Here is a 16299-nt window from a genome sequence, read left to right as displayed (position 1 = left end):
GCAAGAGACACAGGGTTACTGGGCTTAGAGTGTCCCCTAATGCAGATATAGCAGCAGTGACCAAAGACTTAAATCACAATATGCAAGTCCCTTTGAATACCTGGAAAGACTTCCCAAGAAGGACAGGTACAAAACAAGGCCATACAGTGAAGCCTATAATGAATACCTAACTCTCCAATGCCCAGACATCGATGGACATCCATTAGCATCAAGCCCATCCAGGAAAACATGACTTTACCAAACCGAAAAAGGCACCAGTTGCCAATCCCAGAGAGACAAACATGTGACCTTTCAGACACAGACTTCCAAACAGCTGTTTTGAGGAAGTTCAATGAAATTCAAGATAACACAGAGAAGGAATTCAGAATCCTATCAGATAAATTGAACAAAGAAATTGAAAATAATTTTTAAAAATCAAGTAGAAATTCTGGAGCTTAAAAAAGCAATTGACATGCTAAAGAATTCACCACTGTCTCCCCAACCCCCACCTACCCTTCCCAGCCTCTGGTAACCATCATTCTACTATCTATTTTTTTGAGTTCACTTGTTTTAATTTTTGGCTCCCAAAAATGAGTGAGAACATGCAAAGTTTGTCTTTCTCTATCTGGTTTATTTCACTTCACATAATGACCTCCAGTTCCATCCATGTTGTTTCAAGTGACAGGATCTCATTATTTTAATTTTTTTTTTTTTTAGAGATGGGGTCTCACACTATTACCCAGGCTGATCTTGAACTCCTGAGTTCAAGTGATCCTCCCATCTCAGCCTCTCAAAGTGCTGGGGGGAATCTTGTGCTTTTTTATGGCTGAATAGTACTCCCCTGTGTATATGTACCATATTTTCGTTATTTATTCATCTGGATGGACATTTAGGTTGCTTTCAAATCTTGGCTATTGTGAATAGTGCTGCAATAAACATGAGAATGCAAATATTTCTTTGATACACTGATTTTCTTTCTTTTGGGTATATCCCAGCAGTGGGATTGCTGGATCCTATGGTAGATCTATTTTCAGTTTTTTGAGGAACCTCCAAACTGCTTGCCATAGTGGTTTTACTAATTTACATTCCCACTAACAGTGTAAGAGGGTTCTCTTTTCTCCACATCCTCACCAGCATTTGTTATTGCCTGTATTTTGTACATAAGCCATTTTAACCTAAGTGGGCAATAGTGTGAGACACCATCTCTACAAAAATACCAACCCTACTTTCTCAGCATCTGTTGAAATGAGTATACAGTCAACAATAATTCATTGTACATTTTAAAATAAGAAACAGTATAAATGGATTGTTGTAATACAAAGGATAAATGCTTGAGGTGATGGATAGCCCATTTACCCTGATGTGATTATTATGTATTGTATGCCTGCATCAAAGTATCTCACGTACCCCATAAAATGTACACCTATATACCCACAAAAATTAAAAATAAAAATTTTTAAAAACTGGTAAAAAAGAAGTATAAAAATTTGTTACATTAAACCTTTCAAAAACTCTCATTCACTCTGTCTCTTTTATTATGTAATATTTTAGGTATCAAGAACACATTAAATAATAATATAACGAACACTGAAGTATCTACCATCCACCTTTAAAAATACAATGATCTGGCTGGGTGCAGTGGCTCATGCCTGTAATCCCAGCACTTTGGGAGGCCGAGGCAGGCAGATTACAAGGTCAGGACATCGAGACCATCCTGGCCAACATGGTGAAACCCTGTCTCTACTAAAAATACAAAAAATTAGCCAGGCGTGGTGGCACGCGCCTGTAGTCCCAGCTACTCGGGAGGCTGAGGCAGGAGAATCACTTGAACCCAGGAGGTGGAGGTTGCAGTGAGCCGAGATCATGCCACTGCATTCCAGCCTGGGTGACAGAGTGAGACTCCATCTCAAAACAAAAACAAAACAAAACAAAACAAAACAAAAACAATGATCTTTTAAATCAAAATCCTTTACTCTCCCACATGGATTCTGCAAAATAGTATGAACATAAAGCTTATCACTTCTTCAATGAAAAATTAAACCATGTGGATCTTTCCTTCGTATAAAAATGGTCTATGCAAAATTACTGAGATGAGATAGATTAGGGATCAGTGAATTGTAGAGGGAGAGAGGTGGGTGTGACCATAAAAGTCATAAGAGAGATTTTTGTGGTGGTGGAATAGTTCTTTTATCTTGATTGCAGTAGTAGTTACATAAATGTACACATTTGATAAAATGGCACAGAACTATACAAGCCTGGGCATTAAAAAGCTAACCTAGCTGGCCTGAGGCTGTTATCCTTATTAAGTCCTGCTTGCAAAGTTGATCTTTGGCTGATGTCTGGGAACTTGAATTTTGGCAGTGTTCCCTAACTGATAAAGGTGCCTTACTATGTCTAGACTATTTGTGCAAACACTATGATTTATGCTGAGCACCTGGGATTTTCTTCCGGAAGTGTGGAATTTTGATACATGCCAGGCAGCAGGTACCTAGATGACCAACGCCCAATAAAAATATTGATCACTGAGTCTCTTATAGGCTTCCCTGGGCAGAAACACTGTGGATGTTGCTACATTTTCATTGCTGGAGGTGGCCGTATATGCTGTGTAGCTTCTCATGGAAGGGAGAAAATATGGAGGAACCTGCAGATGGCTTTCCTCAGACTTCACCTGTGTCTTTTCCCCATATGATCTACTATGTATCCTTATCACATCACCATAATAAATCTTAGATGTTAGTATAACCATATGCTGAGTCCAGTCCTTCTAGCAAATCTCTGAACATGAGGGTGGTCTTGGAGACCCCAGACACAAAGCCCCATGGACCAACATCAATTTCCTGTTTTGTTTTTTTTTTAATATGTTCTGGAGTAATGTAATTATGTAACTATTTAGGGAAACTGTGTGAGGGGTACACCAAGACCTCCCTGTCCATTGTATTTGTGATGGTTAAGTTCATGTGTCAACTTGACTGGTCACAGGGTGCCCAGATTAAATATTGTTTCTGGGTGTGTCTCTGAGCATGTTTCCAGATGAAATTTGCCTTTGAAATGGTAGACTGGGTATAACAGGTTGCCCTCTCCAATGTAAGTGGGCATCATCCAATCCATTAAAGCCTGCATAGAACAAAAAGTAGAGGAAGCAAGAATTCATCCCTTTTTGCTTCCTGCCTGCTTGCTGGAGCTTGGACATCTCATCTCAACTTCTGCCTTCATCCTTGGATTTATACCTGGTTCTTTGCCTTCAGAACTGGGATGAGTTATATCACAAGCGTTCCTGGGTCTCCAGATTACAGAGAGCAGATCATGGGACTTGCTGAGCCTCTATAATCACATGAGGCAATTCCTCATAATAAATCACATATACATTCCTTATAATCATGTATATGTATATGTGTATATAAGTATTTGTATGTTTTATGTATATAAAACAAAACACACACACACACACACACACACACACACACACATATACATATACCCACACACATACACACACACAGCAAAAACCAGTCTGGTTTCTCTGGAGAACCCTGGACTCCTCTGCTCATAAGCTCTATATTGACTGAAGATTATAACCCTATCTTTTGTCACATTACCCTTTTTCATCAAGATTTCCCCATACCATAAACAAGATTTTTCTAGGTACATAGAATGATAAATATCCATAGGATATAAGCTTTCTTTCTTTTTTTTTTTTTTTTTGAGATGGAGTCTCAATCTGTCACCTAGGCTGGAGTGCAGTGGCATAATCTTGGCTCCCTGCAACCTCTGCCTCCTGGGTTCAATTGATTCTCCTGCCTCAGCCTCCTGAGTAGTTGGGATTACAGGCGCATGCCACCACACCTGGCTAATTTTTATATTTTTGGTAGACACGGGGTTTCACCATGTTGGTCAGGCTGGTCTCAAACTCCTGACCTCGTGATCTGCCCGCCTCGGCCTCCCAAAGTGCTGGGATTACAGGTGTGAGCCACCGCGCCCGGCCCATAAGCTTTCTGTTTATACTGATCTAACTGTATACTCTCACCTTGCATGCTTCTAATGACCAACAGTATTCAATGAGGAGATAACTGACTGGGATTATAAATTTGGCTTCAAACTGATCTCAGTGGAGATAGACGTGTGTTTGTTCTTGATGGACTAAGTGAGTCTATTAAATATAAACTCCTCATAACATCTAAGTGGTTCCCACCTTAAAATTCTCATCCCTGAAGAGGCAGTAAAATGTTGTAGTTCAGACCATAGAATCTAGAGCCAAGGACTTCATCCTGACTCCACTACTTACTACCTGGTCAAGTTAGCAAGTTATTTAACCTCTGTGCCCTAAGATGGGGTACTTATGAACAGTAAAAGGGCTAATTTTTACAAAGCGCTTAGAATAGTGGCTGTCATACAGCAAACACTGAATAAGTGTGAGCTATTATTTTGTAATTAAAAGAAAACAGCTTCATGAATAACACAACAGAGACTAGCTAATATAATTCTAAATAAAACATTTCTAAGAACAAGATAAGATGCAGAATTGTGGTAATGCTATAATTAGAGGAGGAAAAACTCTGGAATTTAAAGATGCAAGTTGTACATTTCTAACCTAAAGCCCCTGTCCTTTTCTCCTACCTTCTCCCCATCAGCAAAGATTATTCCAAGAACTAGAATAAAATTAATATAGAGATGCTATTCGCAACTGCACCCCCATAATACATAATCCACTGTTGTCTCCTACAAGGTTGTCTTTTCCCTTTTTGGTGGCCTTGAAGGACAGATAGAGTAATTTAGATACAGCAATAGACTGCTTTGATCATCACAATGCCACTTCTGCTCACAAGTACTACCTAGAGCTACCAAGGGAGAAACTCTTCCATTTCCTAGTCTAAGACTCATCTTTGAAGTAATGTCTAAGTAAAGAAGGCTAAGCAATGGGTACCTGTTAAGGCTGATTTCACATTGATTTGTTTCACTGACTGGCAATCTGGTCAGTGGGAGAAATAGCAGGTCTGCCATATCCCCCAAGTTCTCAGGATTACAAGATGCAAATCCCCCATTTTCTTTGTTTCCTCATTGGAATCCAACTAGAATCTCCTTCTGAATGGTGTAACTCACCGTGTAAGAACCCTAATCCCCAGAATCCTAAATAAGTATTATTTTTCCATCTCTTTGTACATCATTATAATATGGGATTTAATGTCTTAGGCTCCCTTTTTTGGTGTCTGGGTAGTTCTTTTTTGAAGATAACCCTATTTATTTCTAAAGTATCATTTGATCTTAAACACATAAATACATTTTGTTAATTTTACCTATAAGAGAAATTCCAACTTTTACAAATATAGAAATCTCAGAAGAGAAGCTGACTAATTATGGTTTAAAAAGACAGAATATTTTTTTTAAATTGATAAATAAAAATTGTATATATTTATCATATACGACATTATAAAATATGTATACATTGTGAAATGACTAACTCAAGCTAATTAACATATGTATAACCTCACATATTTATCATTTTTGTGGTGAAAATACTTAAAATCTACTCTAGGCAATTTTCAGGATTATAATACATTGTTATTAACTATAGTCACTATGTTGTACAATAGATCTCTTGAACTTATTCTTCACATCTAACTGAAATTTTGTATCTTTTGACCAACATCTCTTCAGTCTGTACTCCTGACCCTTTACCCCTAGCCACCATCGTACTCTCTGCTTCTGTGAGTTCAGCTCCTAGATTCCACATTCAAATGACATCATGCAGTATTTGTCCTTCTATACTTGGCTTATTTTTTTTAACTTTATGATTCTCCATTTCTGATTGGGAAAGCCCATTTCTATTAGTTCAAGTTTCTCTTAAGATGAACAATTTTGTGGTAGGGAAGGAGACTAGAATAGGCTTATTACAGAGCCAGTCACATGAGAAAGTACAAGACATACATAAGTCATCTACCAGTCATATAAGAAAGTACAAGACACAGGAAGGCAATCAATTTATACATACCCTTTTCTAGAGGTAAAAGAAAAAAATAAAAATTGGCCCACACCTTAAAATAAGCATGCATTGGCTGTTTTCTCACTGAGAAATGTTGACCAAGTCCATTATATCAAATTTTCAAAAAGAAAACACTTACAGTGTAATTGCCAGCTTGAATGTTCCTAAGTGCTGCTTCTAGCTGTGTAATCAAGAAACGTAAAGTCAAAGCAGGAACAATTTCCTCACCATTCTGGCTGTTAGCTGCAACTTCTCTCTGTGGAAAATTATTCAGTTAAAAATGTCTATAAGTCTGAACAAACATCTACATATGTTTACATTATACAAATAATTCATGCTCATTGGAGAAAATTTTAAAAATAGAGATGAAGATGGTTTAAAAAAAAAAAAAATCCATACCAACCAGATACACTGTTCTCATATGTTTGCTTTTAAGTAGTCCGATGAATGTCGTTTGTAACTATTTCCTTAAAACAATTTTAAATTTTATTTATTTATTTATTTATTTATTTATTTATTTATTTATTTATTTATTTTTGAGATGGAGTCTCGCTCTGTCGCCCTGGCTGGAGTTCACTGGCGCAATCTCAGCTCACTGCAAGCTCCGCCTCCCGGGTTCACACCATTCTCCTGCCTCAGCCTCCTGAGTATCTGGGACTACAGACGCCCACCACCACACCTGGCTAATTTTTTGTATTTTTAGTAGAGATGGGGTTTCACCATTTTAGCTAGGAGGGTCTTGGTCTCCCGACCTCGTGATCCACCTGCCTTGGCCTCCTAAAGTGCTGGGATTACAGGCATGAGCCACTGCGCCCAGCCTCTTTAAAACATTTTTTAAAAAGGCATTCCTATACCTGCCAAAGGGTTGGCAACATCCACACCTACTTCAGAGGAAAATGGTAATCCCAGTTCATTCTCATACCTTCTATTGTGTGACATAGCTAAAATATTCCAGCCCTGAACCTGTGGTAAACAGGAATGCTGGCATTAATACCAATACAAGATTTATGCTGCAATCTGATTGCAACTGAGCTAATGCATGCTTTATTATGTACTATAGTTTATTTACATGGTTGAAATGAAAGGTAGGACTATGTCTTTGTGTCCATTCCCCAATGTTTTCTACCCACAATGGCTTGGTTTATATTACATAATCTGTTTAATAATGTATAATCTGCATGGAAAATTTAATCTACACTTCCATAACTTGGTTTCCATATATAACATTTTCCTGTTTTTTTCCTAGCTGACTAGATACTTTATTTCAGTCTCCCTAGCAATCAATTTAATGAGCCTCTTCTCTATCAATACATGTTCTCTAGGTAAAGTAACCCACTATCATAATTTTAAATAGTGTCTACATACTGAGTTTCCAAATTTACATTTCTAGCCAAGAACTTCACCTACATTCCAAGCTCAAACAATATCTCTTGAATTTGAATAGAAATATAAAACATAATACTGAAGTTCCACCTCTGTCAAACAGCCTAGGTGGTTTCAGATCAGTCTCCCAATGAGAATAACTAAAACAACGGGACAAGATATAAAAACTAATTATCTGAAAGCAATGGAAAACTACTAACACAATGAAAATAAAAACCTCTGAAAGGCAATCTCTGGAGAGCTGACTTTTGACTGACTTTTGGAGCTACTTTTCTCATTAAAGTAATTGCCATATTCAGTTGTGGCACAGCCTTCAGCAGATTTGCAAGGCTTGGGGGAAAATTGGAGTGTATGGTCTATAAGGAGGAGCAGCCCTGGTAAACAGTCCATTCTTTTCATTGAGGCCCTGTTTTTGTTCCACTGGAAGCAGACCATAATTAAAGGATTTCAATGGAAATAGTTTATTTGGGAGGTACAGAGACAATGGTAGGAAAGTGGAGAAGTAATAAAGTGAAGGAAAAGTAGGTTTTAATTAAAGGATGTGTTATTATGTTAGTTACCCATGGTGGGCCACTGCGGTTATCACAACGGGGAAATTTTGGAAAACTCAAAAATACAAACCTCAGTATTAACCTGACTCAAGGGAAGAGGCAACTGGGATATTCATATAATAACTCCCAAGACCTACTGATTGAGTGCTTTCTGGGGTGATGGGGGAATATTAATTCCTTGGGTCTTCTGAGCTGCCATGAGAAGTAGCTTTCTCCTGTTCTAGAAAAAAAGGCCCTGAGGCATAGAGATATAGACATGGAAAACTAGAATTGTCCAGAGCATACTGAAAATATAGGTAGGGTCCAATTGGTATGGGGGGGCAATGACAGAATCTGCTACAAAAGGTAGAGAAACTGACCCTTCCTCAAAGAACTAAGTAAAGGTTGGAATCATTTCTATCCCAGGTTGAATTAAATAATTTACTAGAAAAGCAAAAATAAGAATTACTAGAAAAAAATGTGTCCAGTTTTTCAAGTTCTTCACAGAGGCAGGTTGCTATGAGACAAACCAGGTAGTTACTCCAAGTAGCAGAATTATCTCTATTATCTTCAATGACTACAGTATTTGTATTTATGTTTTCATGTTCATTCATGATTTTGGATATTTTTGCTTTCGTTTTTGGACATACTTATTACGCATTTGTCAATTTGATTGGTCTTTCCAAAAAAGCAAGTTTTGGATTTATTGATCCTTTCTATTTTATGTTTTAAATAGATTTCATTAGTTTTAACTATCCTTATTACTTCCTTTTCAAGTGCTTTTAATTTGCTGTTCTTCCATTAACTTCTTGAATGTTATGCTTAGATAACTGATGTTCAACCTTGCTTCTTTTTCTTTTACATCTCAAGCTATAAATTCTCCTTGAAGCACAGCTTTATCTAATAACACAAGATTTGATATATATTTTTATTCAGTTCAAAAATGTATCTAACTTCTATTGTGATTTCTTCTTTGGCCAATTGGTTACCTAGATTAGAGGTATATATCTTACCTTATGAACATACGGTTTTCTAGATTATCTCTTTTATTGATTTCTAGATTAACTGAAGAGTAGTTAGAGAACATACTCTGTATATTTTGATACTTTGAAATCTGATGGGGCTTGCTTTGTGACCTAGCATATGGCCAATTTTTGTAAATGTTCTGTGTGCACTTAAAAGAATGCATAATCTGCCACTGTTGGGTGCAGTGTTCATACATGTGTGTCTCAATTAGAGCAAGTCTGCTGTAGGTCTACTAATTCTGTGTCCATGTTATATCAGTTATAAGAGAAGTATGTTAAAATATCCCACTGGGATTGATTTGTCTTTTTCCTTTAGTATTATCTATTTTTATCATCTTATCATTCATAAAGGTTCTGTATATATTTGGTCCTACTTCTGGAACTTATCTTCTATTTTCTAGATATGTCTGAGGTATAAAGAACAAGTAACACAATCTTTTAGTTATTAGAGCTTCATAACAACTTTTAATGTTTAAGTGGGCAAATTCCCAGCCCTACTCCTTCATACTTAAATAATTTTCTTGGCTATTTTTCCTCTTATTTCCCATGTGAACTTTAGACTTAACATTTAGCGACACTAACCAAAAAAATCCCATTATTTTAGTGGAATCATGCGATATTTGTGGATTTTAATTTATAGAAAATTGACTGCTTTAACATACTGCATCTTCCTACATGTACTATTCCATTCAGGTCCTCATTTCTTACCTTTAATAGAGTTTTAGAAAGTTTTACTTATTGTTTTAATATGCAGTATTGATTTCTAAATTTAATGTGAGTACAATCAGTGCTTAGGTACTTACTAAAACACAAATTCAAAGACCTATCCCCAGAGATTCTGATTCTTTAGAACTGGTACAGGGCTCAGATATTCTCATGTAAGTGGTTTAGAACAAGCTTAAAGAAATACTAGTTTATCTTGTACATTTCTTAAGTATTTTACTCAGTATTTTACTTTTGTTATCATTATAAATAAGTACAGTTTGCCCTCCATATCCACAGGTTTTGCCTCCATGGATTCAACCCACCATGGATTGAAAATATTTGATAAATAAATAAATAAATAGCAAGAATACAATAATTTAAAAAAATTGAAAAGACAATACAGTATAACAACTATTTACATAGCATTTACATTGTATTAGATATGTAATACCTAGATGTAATCTAGAGATGATGTAACACATACGGGAGAATGTGTACAGGTTGTATGCAAATACTATGTCATTTTACATAAGAGACTTGGGCATCCTTGGATTTTTGTACCGGGGGTGTCCTGGAATTAACCTCCCACAGATACCAAAAGATGACTGTACTATTCTTCTATTTTTACCTTCTAGTTGCTATTTTTTGCATATCTGAAGGCCATTGATTTCTGTCTTGTTGTTTCTAAGTGATTTCCAAAAGATAAGAGGGAAATGGTGGCATTATTCTATCAATTTCTAGCCAGAATTCACTTATACTGTGGTAAATTATCTCGGTTAAGGTTATAATTGTGCATAAAGTCTTATGAATATCTTCAGTTTGTTGGAATTTTTAATCATAATAGTATTAATGTGTTTCATGGAAATAACCATATATTCTTTCATAGAAAGACAAATGTAGCCTTCTCAAGACAACTATGGTGCTTTACCCTTCTCTTCTCTAGTTAATTGCCACAAAGAAAAGAGTATATAATTTTCTTTAACTTCAGAAAACTCCATTAAGAAATGGTATCCTTCTTATGCTGAAAGTTACCACAAATTATACAGAAAAACTACTTTCAAGATGGAAATCTACAATATAGCTTCCAGAACATTTATTATACAAATAATTCCAAATATTTGGATATGATTTTTAAAAATGCATTTTTGACAAATGTGTTAACTTTTTTTTTTTTTTGAGACAGAGTGTTGCTCTGTCTCCCAGGCAGGAGTGCAGTGGCATGATCTCGGCTCACTGTACCTCCACCTCCTGAGTTCAACCGATTCTCCTGCCTCAGCCTCCCAAGTAGCTGGGACCACAGGCATGTGCCACCATGCCCAGCTAATTTTTGTATTTTTAGTAGAGACCAAGTTTCACCATGTTGGCCAGGCTGGTCTCAAACTCCTGACCTCAGTGATCCACTCACCTCGGTCTCCCAAAGTGCTAGGATTAGAGACGTGAGCCACTGTGCCTGGCCAAATGTGTTAACATTTTATGAGTTAGGAGAACAAAAGCAGTCCCCTGTCCCAGACTGGCATGTTACAGGTTATTAGTAGGACTGGAATAAACACTAGACCTTGTAGTCAACAGCTTACAAGCTACCAACCCACATTCCTACCATTATTCTTAAAAGGCTAGCACCAAATGACTCTATTTGTTCAATTTTTTAGAAGTCTACAGTCAAGGTTGACAACAAAGCCCTTTACAAGAAGTAAGATGGAGATTTTTTCAAGACCTTGGCTACACTGTGTGGTTTAAAAAGAATTTTAATTAAAAAAGTCATATACAGACAGCTGCACTTCTGCCCCAAATAACAACTTATGATGTTACCTGCATAGTTTGGAAGGAAAAATCTTCTTGTAAGAACTTCTTAATGTGAGGAACCACACCTTTTGGTAGAGTATTAATTGCATTTAATAACTTCTTCACTTCTAATAGTAGGTTAACAGGGACAAGATCAGTAGGTATGTCATTTTCCTGTTTGTTCTAGAAGACATTATTGATTAAAAATTTACACAGTTTGCATATTCTCATTCACTCTTAATTCTAAGATCAGCCAAAGCATTAAAAAAGGAACAAAGCTCATTTTCCCTTGTTCTCCTAGCTTCTATGACAGAACTACAAAAAATCTAAGGAAGAATAATATGTTCTCTGCTCTCTAGGAACTTAAAATATTACATATATTATTTTCTGTAACATGAAAATTATATCTAAATGTGCTTTTTACATTATATGACTGATGCGTCAGCTATTAAACACACAGCAACTTGAAAATGAATAGTTGTAATAGTTCAAATTGTAAACAAAGTAGTAAAGTAGAATGACTCAACATCTCAATTCAGTCAGAGCTGTATAAATAGTAATAATCTTCAGGAATTTATTCTTACAGAATTAATAAGGCATCAGTAATTGTTAACTGATAACTACAAAATCAAGTCCTGCTGGAATATCTACTAACATTAGTTGTGAAGAACTAGTGGACAACAGAGATGGATAAATGGCCTAGAACAGATGGATGATGGCCTTCCTTCAAACCTTAACAAGAAACCAGAGTTCTTATACTCTGTGGGAATTCTAGGAATATGATTATGTTGCTGTTGATCTCTGAAAATAAGAACTTCTTATTGCAGAAGCCCCATAGAGCTTGAGATGCTGAAATGCCCTTGTATGGGCTAACTCACTTTCAGTTCTCTAACAGACCTGGAGCTACACAGGAAAGTAAGTAGAAACCAATAAAGTCCATTGCAGGACTATCTGTCTAATCTCAACTATGGTGTTTTGCCCTTCTCTCCCCTAGGTAATTGCCACAAGGAAAAGAGTTTGCAGAGATTATCCAGTAACTTAGGAGGGGAAAATATATAAACATAAAATAACCATGGTATTCGGTATCCACCTGTAGGAGGTTATCATTGTAAAAAATGGGTTTGAGTACTAAATTAAGATTCCTCCATCCCCATCTATATTCCACAAATATACCTTAGATTTTATAGCATTTCATAAGATTATTTATGTAGAAAAATGTTAACAGTTTACTAACTCTCTATGAAGGATGTTCATTGTACTACTATTCATTTTACTATCTTGCAATCTTTCTATAGGTTTGAAATTTTTCAAAAAGTTAAAACAAAATTCTACAAAGTAACTAGGAAAACCCCTTATAAAGAATGACCAATATCAGTAGTGCATATAATTCAAACTAAAGGTCAATTCTACTCAAAAGTACTTGTAGAATCATCGGATACTAATTAACAAATTTATACATGGGCAAGATTATAGCATGAATAAAAATTTTTCAACAGGAAATATTATAAGTGTCATGCCTACAGGGTCTTGCTTTGTCACCTAGGCTGGAGTGCAGTGGCATGAACACGGCTCACTGCAGCCTTGACCTCCCAAGCACAAGTGATTCTCCCACCTTAGCCCCTCAAGTAGCTGGAAATACAGGCATGCACCACCACACCCAGCTAATTTTGGTATTTTTAGCAGAGACAATGTTTTGCCATATTGTAAAGGCTGGTCTCAAACTCTTGAGCTTAAGCAATCAATCCGCCCACATTAGCCTCCCAAAGTGCTGGGATTACAGGCATGAGCCACCATGCCTGGTCCACACTTTTAATTTAAGTTAGTTGTCAAAAAATATTTGATGCTTAATCCATTTTGGCAAAATTGATTAAATATCTAAACAAAATTCAGGTCAAAGTGTCCACCTTCCTTGCTTTTTGTATTCCTGATTCTGCATCTAGAAATGTCTTTTCTGGATCTAGTCCCCTGGTTCTTGCCTTTGCTCAACTGTACAACCCTACATACATGTGCATATAGCGTACTTCCTCTGCAGCATTTTTTACAGCGATAACCTCATGCAGGTGAATACCGTGCTTATTTTATGTTTATATATTTTCCCCTCCTAAGTTACAGGATAACCTCTGCAAACTTTCCTACCCATGTTCCTGCAAACATGTGCCTACCCAGGTCTCATGCTGAATTGTAATTCCTAGTGTTAGAGGAGGGACCTGGTAGGAGGTGATTGGATCATGGGGGTGGTTTCTAATAGTTTAGCATCATCTCCCTAGTGCTGTCGCATGATAAGAGTTCCCACAAGATCTGGTTGTTTAAAAGTGTGTGGCACCTTCCCCTTTGGTCTCTTTCTCTCCTGCCGCCACGTGAAGGCGTGCTTGCTTCCCCTTTGCCTTCCCCCATGACTCTAAGTTTCTTGAGGACTACCCAGCCATGCCCCCTCCTGTCCATCCTAAGAAACTGTGATTCAATTAAACCTCTTTTCTTTATAAATTACCCAGTCTCAGGTAGTTCTTTACAGCAGTATGAGAACAGACTAATACACTTATTAACAAGTGGACATCAATCATTATATAAAACTATGTGGAAGGTAAAATTATACTAATGAGAACCTAACAAACAAATATCTCTTCATCAGTCTTTCACAAAATATATGAACATATGATGTTCATACAACTAGTTTTAACTACCATAAAAGCATATCACTGGTAATAAAAGCCTTTTATGTATAATTCAGAGTTATTCTCTTTCGTTTAGACCTAGAAGTTCTAACCATAAAGATAATAAAAATAAAGAATAAGTTTAACTTCAGAAATGACTCAAATGTCTTACTAAATAAAATTCTGTATGTGTGTTTTCTTTATATGTATATAGGTTTTGTTTTGCTTTAATTTTCCCTTCAAAAAACAAATGAGGGATTTCTTAAAAATGATTGTTGGGCTATTTCTGGATGATTCCATTCAATTTTGTTTTACTAATTTTTAGTTATGGTGAGGAATGGTATTTAGAATGACAACCTTGAGATACAGTATCAATCATCAAAGCAAGATTTAACTGTGACCATTTTACTTATGAAGGTGGGAAAGTAGACTCACTCAAAAAATTTTAACATGTAATTAAACTGACTAGATGTATTACTGCATTTGCATATATAATTAGTTATTATCAATTAACTAAAAGTTAATGAAAATTAAACTTTCTCTTACCAGTTGACCAGATGATTTTTCTAGCTTATTCTCAGTTTCTTCCTTCCTCTGATCCTCCACAGCAGGATGCCTATTTTAAATGAAAATGAGGTATATTAAGAGCATCTTCTCACAAAGAACACAAATTGTAGTAGTAAAGAATCTAACAATTGAATTATTGTCTGAAAGTGTAACCAAAGTGTATCAAAGACTGGTAATGGTGGTAGGTGCCATATCTCTTTAGAGACTCATGTTAAAGAAGACGAATCGGCCATGCCCTTACTGGATGGTGGTAGAGAAAACAGCAAGCCAATTATGAAAAACACTGCATCCTTAATAGATATGCAGTAGACCAAACTAATGGGAAAAAAACCTTATAGCACTGTTCCAAGGTAAAGGGAAAAGAGGTCTTAAAAAGGTTGATGTTTTGTGTGTTTATGAAGATATTACAGGTTAGGGAGAGATCTATCTTAAATAGATCATTTTATTTTCTGTTTGGGGTTCCTAAACTTACAATTGTCCAGTTTTCCAAAATATTTTTAACTGAGGAAAAGTATCATATTTAGAAACTATTTGAGTAATAAGGGATCACTTGACAGGTTTTGCTTTTAACCTTAGCTCAAAATGTGAACATACTGCAGTATTATATACTGAACTGAAAATTTTATTTGTAATGTTGCTTTTGCCTGCATACAGAACCATTGTATAGGAACCATAATAAAGGCACCATAATATAGGGTCATATGTGATTTATTCTATGTTAATTCTGGACACCAGCAGAGATAACACTGAGGTGAGAAATTTATATTGACTGATTTATTCAGAATTGTACTTTATAAATATTCTCTTATTTGACTTTACATTTATGCATTCATTTGACAGACAACCATTTATCATCTACTATATGCTAATTGATTTTGTTGGGGTAAATTGGGACAGATAAATAAAATGGTATTATCCATTTTCAAACTTCTAGTGAAAGTTTCTAAAAAAGATGATATACACATGCCAACATTTCACAATATGATTCTCAGTGCTCTTTAAGGTACCACGGTAAAAAGAAACCTGTCTTTTCCTCCACTTCCAAGCCCCACTTGCCCTACAAAAAATAAAGCAAAACACAAGTTATATCTTTGTGCTATCAAGGAATGAAAAATACTGCAGCAGTATTCTGAAGTCTTTCAAGGTTTGAGAAAGAGTATAAAATGTTCTCAAGTGTATACTCTACCAGCAAACTCCATTTCATGATCATTCCCTCTTTAACCCAATACTTCTCAATCCCAGATACATATTAAAATCAACTGTGAAGCTTTTGAAACATCCAGATGCCCAAAACCTACTTCATGTCTTCTGAATCAAAAGTGCCATGTGGGCTGCTATATTTTCTATAGGCTCCATTACAAATTTTGATGTGTAACTCCAACTTACCCTCACCTCCTCCTCTGTACAAATAAAGCCAAAACCTCTTAGCAACATAGTCAAAATACACCCCAAAAATTTTTCTTAAGTATTTTTTCTTGCTATTTCCTCAGCTCAGCCAAATGACCTTTTATCCTCCCTTGCTTGTAAACCCATCACAATGCTTCTCATTCTTTAAAGATCAGTTCAAATGTTACTTTGTGGAATAATTATTTTTTCTTCCTATAGACAGCCACAGAATCTCTAATAGTTATGCAATTTGCCTAAAGATATAATTACTTTTTATATATCTTCCCACTATATAATAAGCTATCTCTAGGTAC

General features: G+C 36.0%; 1 protein-coding gene across 7 annotated transcripts in view; it reads right to left on the bottom strand.

The window, feature by feature from the left end:
• DZIP3 (DAZ interacting zinc finger protein 3) overlaps positions 1–16299 on the bottom strand; it is a 105055-nt gene that overhangs the window by 71583 nt on the left and 17173 nt on the right. For all 7 annotated transcript variants that reach the window (XR_004670658.3, XR_004670657.3, XM_003825061.7 and 4 more), the window contains exons 3-5: positions 14579–14648; positions 11409–11564; positions 6096–6212 (exon numbers count right to left, since the gene is read on the bottom strand). Coding sequence is in view for 5 of the 7 variants with exons in the window: in XM_003825061.7 (XP_003825109.1) it covers positions 6096–6212; positions 11409–11564; positions 14579–14648 (343 nt within the window). In the remaining 2 variants the exon portion in view is untranslated. The remainder of the gene's footprint in view (positions 1–6095; positions 6213–11408; positions 11565–14578; positions 14649–16299) is intronic.

This window comes from Pan paniscus, chromosome 2 (genome assembly GCF_029289425.2).
Source record: "Pan paniscus chromosome 2, NHGRI_mPanPan1-v2.0_pri, whole genome shotgun sequence".
NCBI lineage: Eukaryota > Metazoa > Chordata > Mammalia > Primates > Hominidae > Pan > Pan paniscus.
This window is presented reverse-complemented; position numbering and strand designations above follow the sequence as displayed.